The sequence below is a fragment of the Salvelinus sp. IW2-2015 genome, linkage group LG5 (genome assembly GCF_002910315.2).
Source record: "Salvelinus sp. IW2-2015 linkage group LG5, ASM291031v2, whole genome shotgun sequence".
Classification (NCBI taxonomy): Eukaryota; Metazoa; Chordata; class Actinopteri; order Salmoniformes; family Salmonidae; genus Salvelinus; species Salvelinus sp. IW2-2015.
The window spans coordinates 32,950,083-32,964,808 of NC_036844.1; the positions used below are offsets into that span (position 1 = coordinate 32,950,083).

A 14,726-nucleotide genomic window follows, 5' to 3' on the forward strand; every position below is an offset into this window, starting at 1 on the left:
CCTGCATTCAACACAAAAATMAAAGATATAAACAGCAACCACATATTGTGTTCCTACATTTTGCTGTAAATCTTCACATAATCTTTTGGTGGAGCACTGGCGGGGGAGGGATTTACTTGAATAAAAAATCAAATCAAATTTTATTTGTCACATGCTTCGTAAACAACAGGTGTAGACTAACAGTGAAATTATTACCTACGGGTCCTTTTCTAACAATGCAGAGTTAAATATAAAGATAAGCAGCTTACAGATCATTGCACCTGTACATAGCCCATCTGTAAATAGCCCACCCAACTACCTCATCCCCATATTACATTGCTATATACAGTACAGGGAGTACCAGTACCGAGTCAATGTGAASTAAGAATATGMGTTGTGTCATGCAGCTTCCACCCATTAAATAGTCATAAATATTCATAATAGCCTCAGGACCCAAAACAATGTAACCAAAGGGATTGAAAACTATCYACAGTGGGACTTATAAAGAGGATCTAATTCATGAACCGTGTTTTGTCTCACAAACTGGGTCCATTACATTTCGTGATGTTTTTAGGTCATCATGCTAACAATAGGCTTTCATAWCAGGCTTAATCATACACAGTACCCCAGACCAATTCTGTAGAACAGCCTATTTCAATTGACTTAGGTGGCTATCTCTCCATGTAGCTGTGAAAGTATTGAACTGATGAATTCACTTATCATATTGTTTTCACTTCATCCTTTGACCTCATTGGTTCAGATGAAACAGAGGTGCCAATGAGAGGTCACTAGAATACAGATGCACTGCTGACAAAGTCTGACTTGTTCTGCTGAGAAATAGGGTACACTAGGATTGTAACTCTCACCATTGTCTGTTCACTGTTTCTCTTTGAGCAAACAAGGACTCTAAAAATAGGTTGTTGGTTTTGAGGAGTCATTGAACCCTCTATGCTTGCTGAGAGTACATGTTTGAAGAAATAAAAAACTTACTGCCATTGCTGAACTTTTTTGGGAGTGTAGTTTGATACACTGTCATCTGCATACATGGACCCATTCCATTATAACCCAGTTTTAAACATACAGTTGAAGTCGGAAGTTTACATACACCTTKACCAAATACATTTAAACTCCGTTTTTCACAATACCTGACATTTAATCAGAGTGAAATTTCCCTGTCTTAGTGTAACGGATGTGAAATGGCTAGCTAGTTAGCGGGTACGCGCTACTAGCATTTCAATCAGTTACGTCACTTGCTCTGAGACTTAAGTAGGGTTTCCCCTTGCTCTGCAAGGGCCGTGGCCTTTGTGGAGCGATGGGTAACGATGCTTCGTGGGTGTCAGTTGTTGATGTGTGCAGAGGGTCCCTGGTTCGCGCCCGTGTCGGGGCGAGGGGACGGTTTAAAGTTATACTGTTACATTAGGTTAGTCAGGATCACCACTTTATTTTAAGAATGTGAAATGTCAGAATAATAGTAGAGAATTATTTATTTCATCACATTCCCAGTGGGTCAGAAGTTCACATACACTCAATTAGTATTTGGTAGCATTGCCTTTTAAATTGTTTAACTTGGGTCAAATGTTTCGGGTAGCCTTCCACAAGCTTCCCACAATAAGTTGGGTGAATTTTGGCCCATTCCTCCTGACAGAGCTGGTGTAACTGAGTCAGGATTGTAGGCCTCCTTGCTCGCACACGCTTTTTCAGTTCTGCCCACAAATATTCTATAGGATTTAGGTCAGGGCTTTGTGATGGCCACTCCAATACCTTGACTTTGTTGTCCTTATGCCATTTTGACAACTTTGGAAGTATGCTTGGGGTCATTGTCCATTTGGAAGACCCATTTGCGACCAAGCTTTAACTTCCTGACTGATGTCTTGAGATGTTGCTTCAATACATCCACATAATTTTCCCTTCCTCGRGATGCCATCTATTTTGTGAAGTGCACCAGTCCCTCCTGCAGCAAAGCACCCCACAACATGATGCTGCCACCTCCGTGCTTCATGGTTGGGATGGTGTTCTTTGGCTTGCAAGCKTCCCCCTTTTCCCTCCAAACATAACGATGGTCATTATGGCCAAACAGTTCTATTTTTGTTTCATCAGACCAGAGGACATTTCTCCAAAAAGTACGATCTTTGTCCCCATGTGCAGTTGCAAACCGTAGTCTGGCTTTTTTATGGCGGTTTTGGAGCAGTGGCGTCTTCCTTGCTAGCGGCCTTTCAGGTTATGTTGATATAGGACTCGTTTTACTGTGGATATAGATACTTTGTATCTGTTTCCTCCAGCATCTTCACAGGGTCCTTTGCTGTTGTTCTGGGATTGATTTGCACTTTTCGCACCAAAGTGCGTTCATCTCTAGGAGAGAGAACGGGTCTCCTTCCTGAGCGGTATGACGCTGCGTGGTCCCATGGTGTTTATACTTGCGTACTGTTGTTTGTACAGATGAACGTGGTACCTTTAGGTGTTTGGAAATTGCTCCCAAGGATGAACCAGACTTGTGGAGGTCTAAAAAAAATTCTGAGGTCTTGGCTGATTTCTTTTGATTTTCCCATGATGTCAAGCAAAGAGACACAGAGTTTGAAGGTCGGCCTTGACATACATCCACAGGTACAGCTCCAATTGACTCAAATTATGTCAATTAGCCTATCAGAAGCTTCTAAAGCCATGACATAATTTTCTGGAATTTTCCAAGCTGTTTAAAGGCACTGTCAACTTAGTTTATGTAAACTTCTAACCCACTGGAATTGTGATATAATGTGATATAATTGTGAAATAATCTGTCTGTAAACAATTGTTGGAAACATTACTTGTGTCATGCACAAAGTAGATGTCCTAACCGACTTGCCAAAACTATAGTTTGTTAACAAGAAATTTGTGGAGTAGTTGAAAAACGAGTTTTAATGACTCCAACCCAAGTGTATGTAAACTTCCGACTTCAACTGTACCTGTTTGGGGACGAGCAGTAGCATGTCATAGCCACCAGAGGGTAACCTTGTCTAATTTAGCTACACCTCTACATCTGTTGGAAACACAAAACAAATGTCAATATTTTAACATCCTTTTTTTAAACATCCTTGTTTGCTACACTGATGGGTTAAATAATTACTTTAAAACTATTATCTCCATTTCTTTGGGAAAATAAAGGAATAATCAATCACCAATTAACTGATCAGCATTACGCAGACCAGCTGGCAAGTGTCTTCACTGACATTTTCAATCTCTTCTTGTCCCAGTCTGTAATCCCAACATGTTTCAAGCTGACCGCCATTGTCCCTGTTCCAAAGAACTCCAAGGTAACCTGCCTAAAGGACTACCACCCTGTAGCACTCACATCTGTAATTATGAAGTGCTTTAAAAGGCTAATCATGACACACATCAACACCATCATCCCAGACATCCTGGACCCACTCCAATTCATATACTGCGCCAACAGATCTACAGGAGACACAATCTCAGTTCCACTTCACACTGCCCTCTCCCACCTGGACAAAAGCGGAAATAACTATGTGAGAATGATGTGCATAGACTACAGCTCAGCGTTCAACATCATAGTCCCTTCCAAGATCATCCCCAAGCTCGGGAGCCTTGGACTGAACACCTCCCTCTGAATCCTGGACTTGCTGACCGGCCGGCCTCTGGTGTTGAGGGGTTTAGTCCCTCGGGTGCATGCTTAGCCCCCATCTGTACTCCCTGATCAACCACGACTATTTGGCCACGCACGACTCCAACACCATCGTCAAGTTTGCTGATGACGGTGGTAGGCCTGATCACCGACGATGATGAGACCGCCTACACGGAGGAGATCAGAGACCTGGCAGTGTGGTGCCATGACAAAAACCTCTCCCTCAATGTCAGTAAGACAAAGAAGCTGATCGTGGACTACAGGAGAAAGAGAGCACAGCACGTCCCCATCCACATCGACAGGGCTGTAGACGAGTGGGTGATGGGTTTAAGTTCGTTACAAATTTAGTAATTTAGCAGACCCTCTTATCCAGAGCAACTTACAGTTTGTGGATTCATCTTTTGATGGCTAGGTGGGACAGTCACATTTCACAGGCACAGTAAGTACACTTCTCCTCAATAAAGTAGCTATCAGCAAAGTCAGAGCTAGAAGGGGGAGGGCAAGTGTTGGATCAGGATTTTATTTTTGTATTTTGTGTGAGGGGGATTATTTAAGACACTCTTTGAAGAGATAGGGTTTCCTTGGCGTCCACATCACTAAGGACTTAGCAAGAAGTTATGAAGAGGGAACGACAGCGCCTCTTRCCCCTCAAGAGGCTGAAAAGATTTGGCATGGGTAGGCCCTCGGATCCTCAAAGTTCTTCAGCTGCACCATCAAGAGCATCTTGACTAGCTGCATCATCGCTTGGTATGGCAAATGCACAGCCCTCAACCTCAAAGCGCTACAGAGGGTGGTGCGGACGACRCAGTACATCACTGGGCTGAGCTCCCTGTCATCCAGGACCTCTATATCAGGCGGTTTCAGTGGAAGGTCTGGAAACATTACCAAAGACTTCAGTCACCCAAGCCATGGACTGTTCATTCTGATACCATCCAGCAAACGGTACTGGAGATTCGATTTTCGGACAGCTTCTACCTCCAAGCAACTAGCCTGCAYATTAGCCATAAGACTACTAAATGGTCAATTAAATGGTTGCCTGGGCTATCTGCATTGACCTTATCTTGTACTAACTCTATGCAGTCACGAGACTATATATAAACACTGCATAGGCCTTCACACACACTACACTGACACACAGAATCACACATAATCACACATTCATCATGGTTGCTGCTGTTGCTACTCTGTTCTGTTCTCTTACTCTTATTAGTATCTATCTGATGCCTTGACACTTCATCTACCTTAATTACCTCACGCCCCTGCAAATTGGTACTGGTACTCCCGCTATGTAGATTAATTGTGTATATTATTCCTCTTTCTATTACTATTTTTGTTATCATTAATAGATTCTGCATTGTTGAGAGAGGCTGTATAAGCAAGCATTTCATAGTAAAAGTCGGCACTTGTTGTATTCTGCGCATGTGACAAATAAAACATTATTTTATTTGATTAGCATCTGGTTGGGGAGGGGGTGTGGAAGGGTTTTGTGGGATGGGGAGGGTTCGTTACAAGGTAGTAGTGCTCTTTAATTWATTTATTTTCGTGAAGAAGAAGATGATCACCTGGGATCAGCTCTCAATGTATGTCGCAACAGGAAGTTGTTGGCATTCGGGGCAGACAACAACAATAACATTAGCAGAACAGCAGAGTTCTCAGTCGAAGTCCATCCGACAAAGTAATAAAGACTTTTATATTAATATGATGTCAGTAATATGATCTTGCATATGAACGTCTCGGGTTTCTCTAGCTAATGTTAATCTTGCTTGCAAGTGTTATGTAAGTGTGGCTGCGCTTTGTGCTAACTTGTTAGTTAGCAAGTTAGCTAACGCGTTAGCTGCCTTGGTTGGAGACACTGTTGTCGATGTCAGTCGGTAGCTAACGTTAGCTAACCACAAAAGCCAGTCGATAATGATAACACATTTTAAAACAAACAGAGCTAGCTAACTAGTCAATGTTAGTCCGATTTATTAGCTAACTAACGTTAGCTCACATAGCTAGGGCCCCGAGAACATTAGTGTAGCTATCCAGTTAACTTTAGGTGGATGATTCCTTTGCTTTGAACTCTTTGCTTTTGGACCATGACCTCATTCTGTGTGTGTGTGTGTGTGTGTGTGTGTGTGTTCCTTCAGTATTATCGATGGATAACACCGGATATTGCAACGATAGCTTCAATAGCATACGAAGTAGTACAAGTGACGAGGACATGGTGGAAATAGCAGGGTCGACATTAGACTTCTCTAACACGGAGGATGTACCACCCTTGGACCGAGACTATGGTTCTGGTAAGACCAAGTTTACGCGCGCACACAAATCATGGATTTGTTAATGTGTGTCTTGTTTTGATAGGTGTGTTGTCTGCTCAAATGTCTATTAGTTATGAGTAAACGGTAACACATTCATCTAGGCCAGCCTACATTGCTGGGATATAATATAAGTGAGAACAAAGTCCTCTTTGCATTTCTTCCTTTGTTTTGATTTGGTTTCAATTTGACACCAATTGCATTTGGAATATGCTGTTATTAGGCCTAAACTATTCTGATCACATCCCAAACCTCACACTCAGTGAGGTGCCACTGTTTTTCATCAATATTTTCCAGCAATTTTATCTGTAACACATTGTTCCCTTTAGGTATGTGTTATTGATATGCAAGTAAAACCTTTGTTATTAGATACACACTAAGGGGTAGTTTCCCAGACACTGATTAAGCCTAGTCCTGGACCAATGGATATTCTCCATTAAAAAAAAATATATATATTATTAGTCGAAGACTAGGTTTAGCCTAATCTGTGTCTGGGGAAACTGCCCTTCAAGCAATGCCAGCTCTAGAATGTGTTTTCCCTCGGTCCTTTGAATCTCTTCAATTCCTCACATCTCTTCTTCCTCCCTTCTCCTCCAGGGGATAACCCAGGTATGGAGGAGGTGAACGGGGTTCCTAAACTGATGGACCTGCTTGATGAGCCTGTGCCTGGGGTGGGCACCTATGAGGACTTTAACACCATAGACTGGGTGCGGGAGAAGTCCAAAGACCGTGACCGGCACAGAGAGGTGACCCACATCCTATTTATCTCCTTGTCCTTTTAATTCTTAGTCTTAACCCACTTCCCAACCCATAACAAAATGTGTGTCTCAAACAGGCTTCAGATCAGTATCCATGTATACTTGTCATCATTATTAGGTGTAGTAGCAACACCTGTATAAGTTACATGGCATTACTGTCTGAATCAAAAGCATCATAGTATTATAACAACAATATTTATGTCACCTATCTGATGTGTAGATTACCAGTAAAAGCAAAGAGTCTACATGGGCACTGGTGAACAGTGTCTGTGATGCTTTCTCTGGATGGCTGCTCATGCTGCTGATTGGACTCATGTCAGGTCAGTCTAATTGTATACAGATTGATGATACATAAATGCTTTTTCATTTGATTCCCTCTACTAAGACCCACACAGCAATGCACCTGGGAGCCATTGGTAGTGTTAGTAATTTACCTTGTGGTCTATTCCAGGCGCGTTGGCAGGTGGGATTGACATATCAGCCCACTGGATGACCGACCTGAAGGAAGGGGTTTGTCTGAACGGGTTCTGGTTCAACCATGAACACTGCTGTTGGACCTCCAACGAGACCACCTTCCAAGAGAGGGACAAATGTCCACAGTGGAAAAGCTGGGCTGAGCTCATTATCGGCACAACAGAGGTGTGCTAAAATATTACTACTTGACCCATTGTGTTTATTGTATGTGATTATTTTGGTCACAGTCTGGTTGTGAAATGTCTGTCTGCAGGGTCCCTTTGCGTACATTATGAACTACCTAATGTACGTGTGCTGGGCTCTGCTATTCTCCTTCCTGGCCGTGACACTGGTCAGGGCCTTCGCCCCCTATGCCTGTGGTTCTGGAATCCCAGAGGTAAGATTACTTCATTTCTTTACCCTTATTTGATATGTCTTCTTTTGAATGAGGACAAAGGATGTGGTTTATTTTCCCATGCTATTTATTTTCTCTCCCAGATCAAAACCATATTGAGTGGTTTCATCATCCGAGGGTATCTGGGGAAGTGGACCCTGGTGATTAAGACCATCACCCTGGTCCTGGCTGTGTCGTCGGGGCTCAGCCTGGGGAAGGAGGGGCCCCTGGTCCACGTGGCCTGCTGCTGTGGCAACATCCTCTGCCACCTCTTCACCAAGTACCGCAAGAATGAGGCCAAGCGCAGAGAGGTGAGAAATGGGGCCTAAAATTWACTTTTTGGTCCACCAGCCACTGGCAGGTAGATGGAAAAATATACCAGCCACTCAGATTTTCTTTTACCAGCCAAAATATTTTTTGATTTTATTCCAGAATTACCTAAAAAAACAAGATGACCATGCTTACTGTTTCTAAAACAAGAAATGTATTAGTAAGAAGCATTGTGATATATATTGTGATCTATTGCTCAATTTCATTTCATTTTTTGTGACCTGAGTATTTTAACCAAAATATTAGATGAGACAAAATGTTAAGCTACCCTTTTAAGGGTGAGAGGTTACCGTGGTAATGGGGCCACTGAGTCGTGTGTCTGTGTGAGAGATTTTGGGATCTGACTTGTAGTAGACAGCATATCTTCGCTATCAGTTGAAGCAGCAGACTCTAACTATCATTGAAAAAAGACTGTCCTTTTGAACAAAACAATGTAAATAGCCAAGAAACACGAGGACAAAGTCKCACTTTGTAGACTTTCGCGTAAGTTAGACCGACTTTTATGCCTGTACACTTGGCATCCAAAAATGAATCTATCTGCACAAAGCTCCCCAGACAGCAGGCAGTGTTGCTGTGCGAGGTGGGATAGAGATTGGTATTTATTTGTGCTATAAGCAGCTATAAAACAAAATAGAAGAAAACAGCTACTGCAGCATTTTTCCCTACTTGACTTTTCACTGTTTTTATTTGCGAATGTAATGCTCGCATTGTAGAGCCTTGCAGATTGGCTACCCGCCAGCGTGGCTGGGGAAATAAACAGTTTTACCCGCTAATACCTAAATCTACCTGCATTTGGCGGGTGTTCATTTTATGCTGCACTGGGCTATTCACAAACGTCTGAACCATTTTTTAAATGGATGGATGCAATACTGGTTAACCTTTTAACTATTTTTTTAAGGAACTGGCACAAATTGCAAAAGCTAGGACCACTGATGTTGTTTTGACTCAAATCAAGCTGTATCAAGAGTGAGAGCCTCAAGTCAAATTCTGCAGGAAAACCCCATTCAACTATAAATAGCCTGTGGCTGGTTTCATGATTTCAACAAACACATACCCCAAGGTGATGTTTTTGCTCCTCTGCTACAGTGAGATGGTATTAATGGAAGTACAAAGCCACAAACATGCGGTGACTCTGTCTCCCTTCTGTAAACATTGTGCCTGAGATTTATTTTCCAACACAGAGATATTTTGCATTGAGTCATCGTGTTATATTATTTGTTATTTAGCCGTGTTGCTGAGCTGTGTTGTAAAGCATTAATGTACGGACACATTGATTTTAGCTGTGTTGTAAAGCATTAATGTACGGACACATTGATTTTAGCTGTGTTGTAAAAGCATTAATGTACTGGCACATTGATTTTAGCTGTGTTGTAAAGCATTAATGTACTGACACATTGATTTTGTTAGCTGTGTTGTAAATAGAGGTCGACCGATTATGATTTTTCAATGCCGATACCGATACCGATTATCGGAGGACAAAAAAAGCCGATACCGATTAATCGGCCGATTTATTAAAAAAAAAAATATATATATATATACACTGCTCAAAAAAATAAAGGGAACACTTAAACAACACAATGTAACTCCAAGTCATCACACTTCTGTGAAATCAAACTGTCCACTTAGGAAGCAACACTGATTGACAATACATTTCACATGCTGTTGTGCAAATGGAATAGACAAAAGGTGGAAATTATAGGCAATTAGCAAGACACCCCAATAAAGGAGTGGTTCTGCAGGTGGTGACCACAGACCACTTCTCAGTTCCTATGCTTCCTGGCTGATGTTTTGGTCACTTTTGAATGCTGGCGGTGCTTTCACTCTAGTGGTAGCATGAGACGGAGTCTACAACCCACACAAGTGGCTCAGGTAGTGCAGCTCATCCAGGATGGCACATCAATGCGAGCTGTGCAAGAAGGTTTGCTGTGTCTGTCAGCGTAGTGTCCAAGCATGGAGGCGCTACCAGGAGACAGGCCAGTACATCAGGAGACGTGGAGGAGGCCGTAGGAGGGCAACAACCCAGCAGCAGGACCGCTACCTCCGCCTTGTGCAAGGAGGAGCACTGCCAGAGCCCTGCAAAATGACCTCCAGCAGGCCACAAATAAGCAGTATCAAAACGTCGAGGCGGTTTAAGCCTGCACGAAACACAGACCTTATTTGAAGTAGATCAAGACATTCTCTAGGAAGACATGAACGGAAAAATAACGAAGGAACCCCTTTCAAATTCAGCCGCAAGTTATTACAGGAATTATAACGCGTCGACTATTTCTCTCTAAACCATATACCTTTGACTAATCCGGAAACTACCACCTCGAAAAACAAACGTTATTCCGTTCCGTATTTTATCTAACGGGTGCATCCATGAGTCTAAATATTCCTGTTACATTGCACAACCTTCAATGTTGTCATAATTACGTAAAGTTCTGGCAAATTAGTTCGCAAAGAGCCAGGCGGCCCAAACTGTTGCATATACCTGACTCTGCGTGCAATGAACGCAAGAGAAATGACACAATTTCACCTGGTTAATATTGCCTGCTAACCTGGATTTCTTTTAGATAAATATGCAGGTTTAAAAATATATACTTGTGTATTGATTTTAAGAAAGGCATTGATGTTTATGGTTAAGTACACATTGGAGCAATGACAGTCATTGATTGATTGTTTTTTATAAGATAAGTTTAATGCTAGCTAGCAACTTACCTTAGCTTACTGCATTCGCTAACAGGCAGGCTCCTCGTGGAGTGCAATGTAATCAATGCAAGATTGGATCCCCCGAGCTGACAAGGTTAAAAATCTGTCGTTCTGCCTTTCCTAGGCCGTCATTGAAAATAAGAATGTGTTCTTAACTGACTTGCCTAGTTAAATAAAGATTAAATAAAGGTGTAAAAAAAAAATATATATTTGGCAAGTCGGCGCCCAAAAATACCGATTTCCGATTGTTATGAAAACTTGAAATCGGCCCGATTAATCAGTCGACCTCTAGTTGTAAAGCATTAATGTACTGACACATGATTTTAGCTGTGTTGTAAAGCATTAATGTACGGACACATTGATTTTAGCTGTGTTGTAAAGCATTAATGTACGGACACATTGATTTTAGCTGTGTTGTAAAGCATTAATGTACGGACACTTGATTTTAGCTGTGTTGTAAAGCATTAATGTACGGACACATTGATTTTAGCTGTGTTGTAAAGCATTAATGTACGGACACATGATTTTAGCTGTGTTGTAAAGCATTAATGTACGGACACATTGATTTTAGCTGTGTTGTAAAGCATTAATGGACGACACATTGATTTTAGCTGTGTTGTAAATAATTATGTACGGACACATTGATTTTAGCTGTGTTGTAAAGCATTAATGTACGGACACATTGATTTTAGCTGTGTTGTAAAGCATTAATGTACGGACACATTGATTTTAGCTGTGTTGTAAATAATTAATGTACGGACACATTGATTTTAGCTGTGTTGTAAAGCATTAATGTACTGACACCGATCACCTTCTTCCTTCCTTTGCTTGGTGGTTTGTGTGGCAGGTTCTCTCTGCCGCTGCAGCAGTTGGTGTGTCTGTGGCTTTTGGGGCCCCCATAGGAGGAGTGCTCTTCAGTCTGGAGGAGGTAACGTGCCTTAGCTTCCTCCTTATTGTGTAAATCTATGGGCTCTATGACTGTCAAGTTGAAACACTCTTAAAGGTAACTATTAGTAAAGTTGACTATGATCACTGTGTAACTGTCCGTCTCCTCATGGCCCTGTCAGGTGAGCTACTACTTCCCTCTGAAGACCCTGTGGCGGTCGTTCTTCGCAGCCCTGGTGGCAGCCTTCACCCTGCGCTCCATCAACCCGTTTGGCAACAGCCGCCTGGTGCTGTTCTACGTGGAGTTCCACACCCCCTGGCACCTCCTGGAGCTTGTACCCTTCATCCTCCTGGGCATCTTCGGGGGCATCTGGGGCGCCTTCTTCATCCGCGCCAACATCGCGTGGTGCCGGAGGCGTAAGACCACGTGGCTGGGCCACTACCCGGTCCTGGAGGTGCTGGTTGTCACCGCGGTGACGGCGGTGGTGGCTTTCCCTAACAGCTACACCCGCACTAGCACCAGTGAGCTCATCTCTGAGCTCTTCAACGACTGTGGCCTGCTGGACTCCTCCAAGCTATGTAACTATGACAATGCCAACGTCACCAAGAGCAGCAACGAGCTGCCGGACCGCCCGGCTGGAAATGATGTTTACACGGCCATGTGGCAGCTGTCCCTGGCCCTGGTCTTTAAGATGCTCATCACCGTGGTTACCTTCGGCATGAAGGTACTGGAGAACCTCCGTCACATCTGTATGGCACATCTGTGATTTGAGCGTTAATATAAGGATGTCGTTCCTCCAGGTTCCCTCTGGTCTGTTCATACCCAGCATGGCGGTAGGGGCGATCGCAGGCAGGCTGCTGGGAATAGGCATGGAGCAGCTGGCCTACTACCACCATGACTGGGTGATCTTTAGGGGTTGGTGTTCTCCTGGTGCTGACTGCATCACCCCAGGCCTCTACGCCATGGTGGGGGCTGCTGCCTGCTTAGGTAAGGCCTGCGTGGCTACTGTATGTTGGCACCTTGCATGTTTAACAGCTTTTCCTTCACTTGTTTTGTCTTTATTCTAGGCTCCTTTTTCCTGGTTAAATGTTGTCTTGTGGTTAGAGGTCGACCGATTATGATTTTTCAACACCGATACCGATTTATTGGAGGACCAAAAAAGCTGATACCGATTAATAGGCCCTTTTTATTTTTTATTTTTTTAATAGTTTTTTATATACATATTTGTAATAATGACAATTACAACAATACTGAATGAACAATGAACACTTTTATTTTAACTTAATATAATACATAAAGAAAATCTATTTAGTCTCAAAAAAATTCTGAAACATGCTCAGTTTAGTTTAAATAATGCAAAAACACAGTGTTGGAGAAGAAAGTAAAAGTGCAATATGTGCCATGTAAAAAAGCTAATGTTTAAGTACCTTGCTCAGAACAGCTGGTGGTTCAATATTCCCAGTTCTTCAATATTCCCAGTTAAGAAGTTTTAGGTTGTAGTTATTATAGGAATTATGACGCGTCGACTATTTCTCTTTACCATTTGTATTTCATATACCTTTGACTATTGGATGTTCTAATAGGCACTTTAGTATTGCCAGCCTAATCTCYGGAGTTGATAAGCTTGAAGTCATAAACAGCGCTGTGAATCAAGCATTGCTAAGAGCTGCTGGCAAACGCAGTAAAGTTTGAATGAGTGCTTACGAGCGTGCTGCTGCCTACCACCGCTCAGTCAGACTGCTCTATCAAATATCAAATCATAGACCTAATTATAATAAACACAGAAACACAAGCCTTTGGTCATTAATATGGTCATTTCGAAAACAATTTCGAAGACAAAACGTTTATTCTATCAGTGAAATACAGAACAGTTCCGTATTTTATCGAACAGGTGGCAACCCTAAGTCTAAATATTGCTGTTACATTGCACAACCTTTAATGTTATGTCATAATTATGTAAAATTCTGGCAAATTAGTTCGTAACGAGCCAGGCGGCCCAAACTGTTGCATATACCTTGACTCTGCGTGCAATGAACGCAAGAGAAGTGACACAATTTCCCTAATTAATATTGCCTGCTAACATGAATTTCTTAACTAAATATGCAGTTTAAAAAAAATATATACTTCTGTGTATTGATTTTAAGAAAGGCATTGATGTTTATGGTTAGGTACATTCGTGCAACGATTGTGCTTTTTTCACAAATGCGCTTTTGTTAAAATCACCCGTTTGGCGAAGTTAGGCTGTGATTGATGATAAATTTAACAGGCACCGCATTGATTATTTGCAACGCGGACACGACTAGCTTAACGCTAGTAATTATCATCGATCATGTGTAGTTTAACTAGTGAAATTATGTTTAAGATAAGTGTAACTATGCTTAGCTGAAGCTTACCTTGGTTCCCTTGCTGCACTCGGTGTAACAGGTGGTCGCTGCCACGCAGGTTCCTCGTGGGAATGCAATGTAATCGCCCTAATTGCCAGGCAGCGATAGTTAATTCAGTCGAGCGCCGTCTACTTGTAGCTGGTTGCCTATGATGTTTTCTGCCCCTTCTCACCTCTTCTCTCTGTGCCACCCCACTCCTCCCCACTAGGCTTGTGCCCACAAGGTTGGGTCGACCCGAGATGATGTCCCTGTGGTCCACTTGTGTGTGTCACTTCATTGTGTTTTCGAGTCTGGCCCAGGAGGGCAGGAAAAGCATTCGTTCGCCTCCTGTAATCGAGCTGCAGCCGCCAGATCCAGATAGAGGCGGAGGATGGTTGGAGATGCAGTGATACCGCACATCGGGCGCGAGGGGGAGCTACAGGGACTCGAACAAGCCGGGCCGGCAAGCGGTTGACGCCCTGTACGCTTGGAAGGCCAGAGGAGGTAGCAGTACAAAATACCACGGGAGACGGATTGGACGTTATGCTCGAGTTGCTCCGTCGTCGGCAGGGGAGCCCGCCGCTCAGACTGACGGACTGACCCAGGACCGGGAAGTGTTCCGTGAAGAATGTGTTACGCGGCGTGTAACTTAGTGACGCTACCGACACACAATACTTCATCGGGTGCCCGGGATGGCCGCCGCAGGCAATAGGTGCCCAAGACAGTCCCTGGAACGGGTGTAGTGTTTAAGAACAGGGATGGCGCTGGCAACGCGTAACTTCCCTTTTCTTAAGACGTTGGAACGGGACCTCACCATCGCCAATGGAGGAAGGGGAAATCACAGGTCGCATGCTACGCAGTGGCCCTGAGACATAACGTGGGACGGACTGGTATCACAACAGGCAGACTCTTGCGGTATACCCTCTAATGCCAAAAGCAGACTCTAGGGTCGTTGC

General features: G+C 43.1%; 1 protein-coding gene across 1 annotated transcript; it reads left to right on the plus strand.

Moving 5' to 3' along the window:
* The first annotated feature begins 5,114 nt into the window (after nucleotides 1-5,114).
* LOC111964365 (H(+)/Cl(-) exchange transporter 5) lies at nucleotides 5,115-13,631 on the plus strand. The gene is made up of 10 exons (XM_023988244.2): nucleotides 5,115-5,270; nucleotides 5,725-5,877; nucleotides 6,493-6,641; nucleotides 6,874-6,973; nucleotides 7,105-7,292; nucleotides 7,381-7,503; nucleotides 7,605-7,811; nucleotides 11,369-11,449; nucleotides 11,589-12,131; nucleotides 12,208-13,631. The coding sequence occupies exons 1-10, from the start codon at nucleotides 5,150-5,152 to the stop codon at nucleotides 12,472-12,474; spliced, it is 1,932 nt and encodes a 643-aa protein (XP_023844012.1). The 5' UTR covers nucleotides 5,115-5,149; the 3' UTR covers nucleotides 12,475-13,631.
* Nucleotides 13,632-14,726: the final 1,095 nt, after the last annotated feature.

Bases quoted from the DNA above. Each gene is read 5' to 3' on its own strand.
- LOC111964365 (XM_023988244.2), top strand. From the start codon at position 5,150: ATGATCACCTGGGATCAGCTCTCAATGTATGTCGCAACAGGAAGTTGT. The intron at 5,878-6,492 runs GTAAGACCAAGT...CTTCTCCTCCAG, and splicing joins GGACCGAGACTATGGTTCTG to GGGATAACCCAGGTATGGAG. The intron at 12,132-12,207 runs GTACTGGAGAAC...TCGTTCCTCCAG, and splicing joins TGGTTACCTTCGGCATGAAG to GTTCCCTCTGGTCTGTTCAT.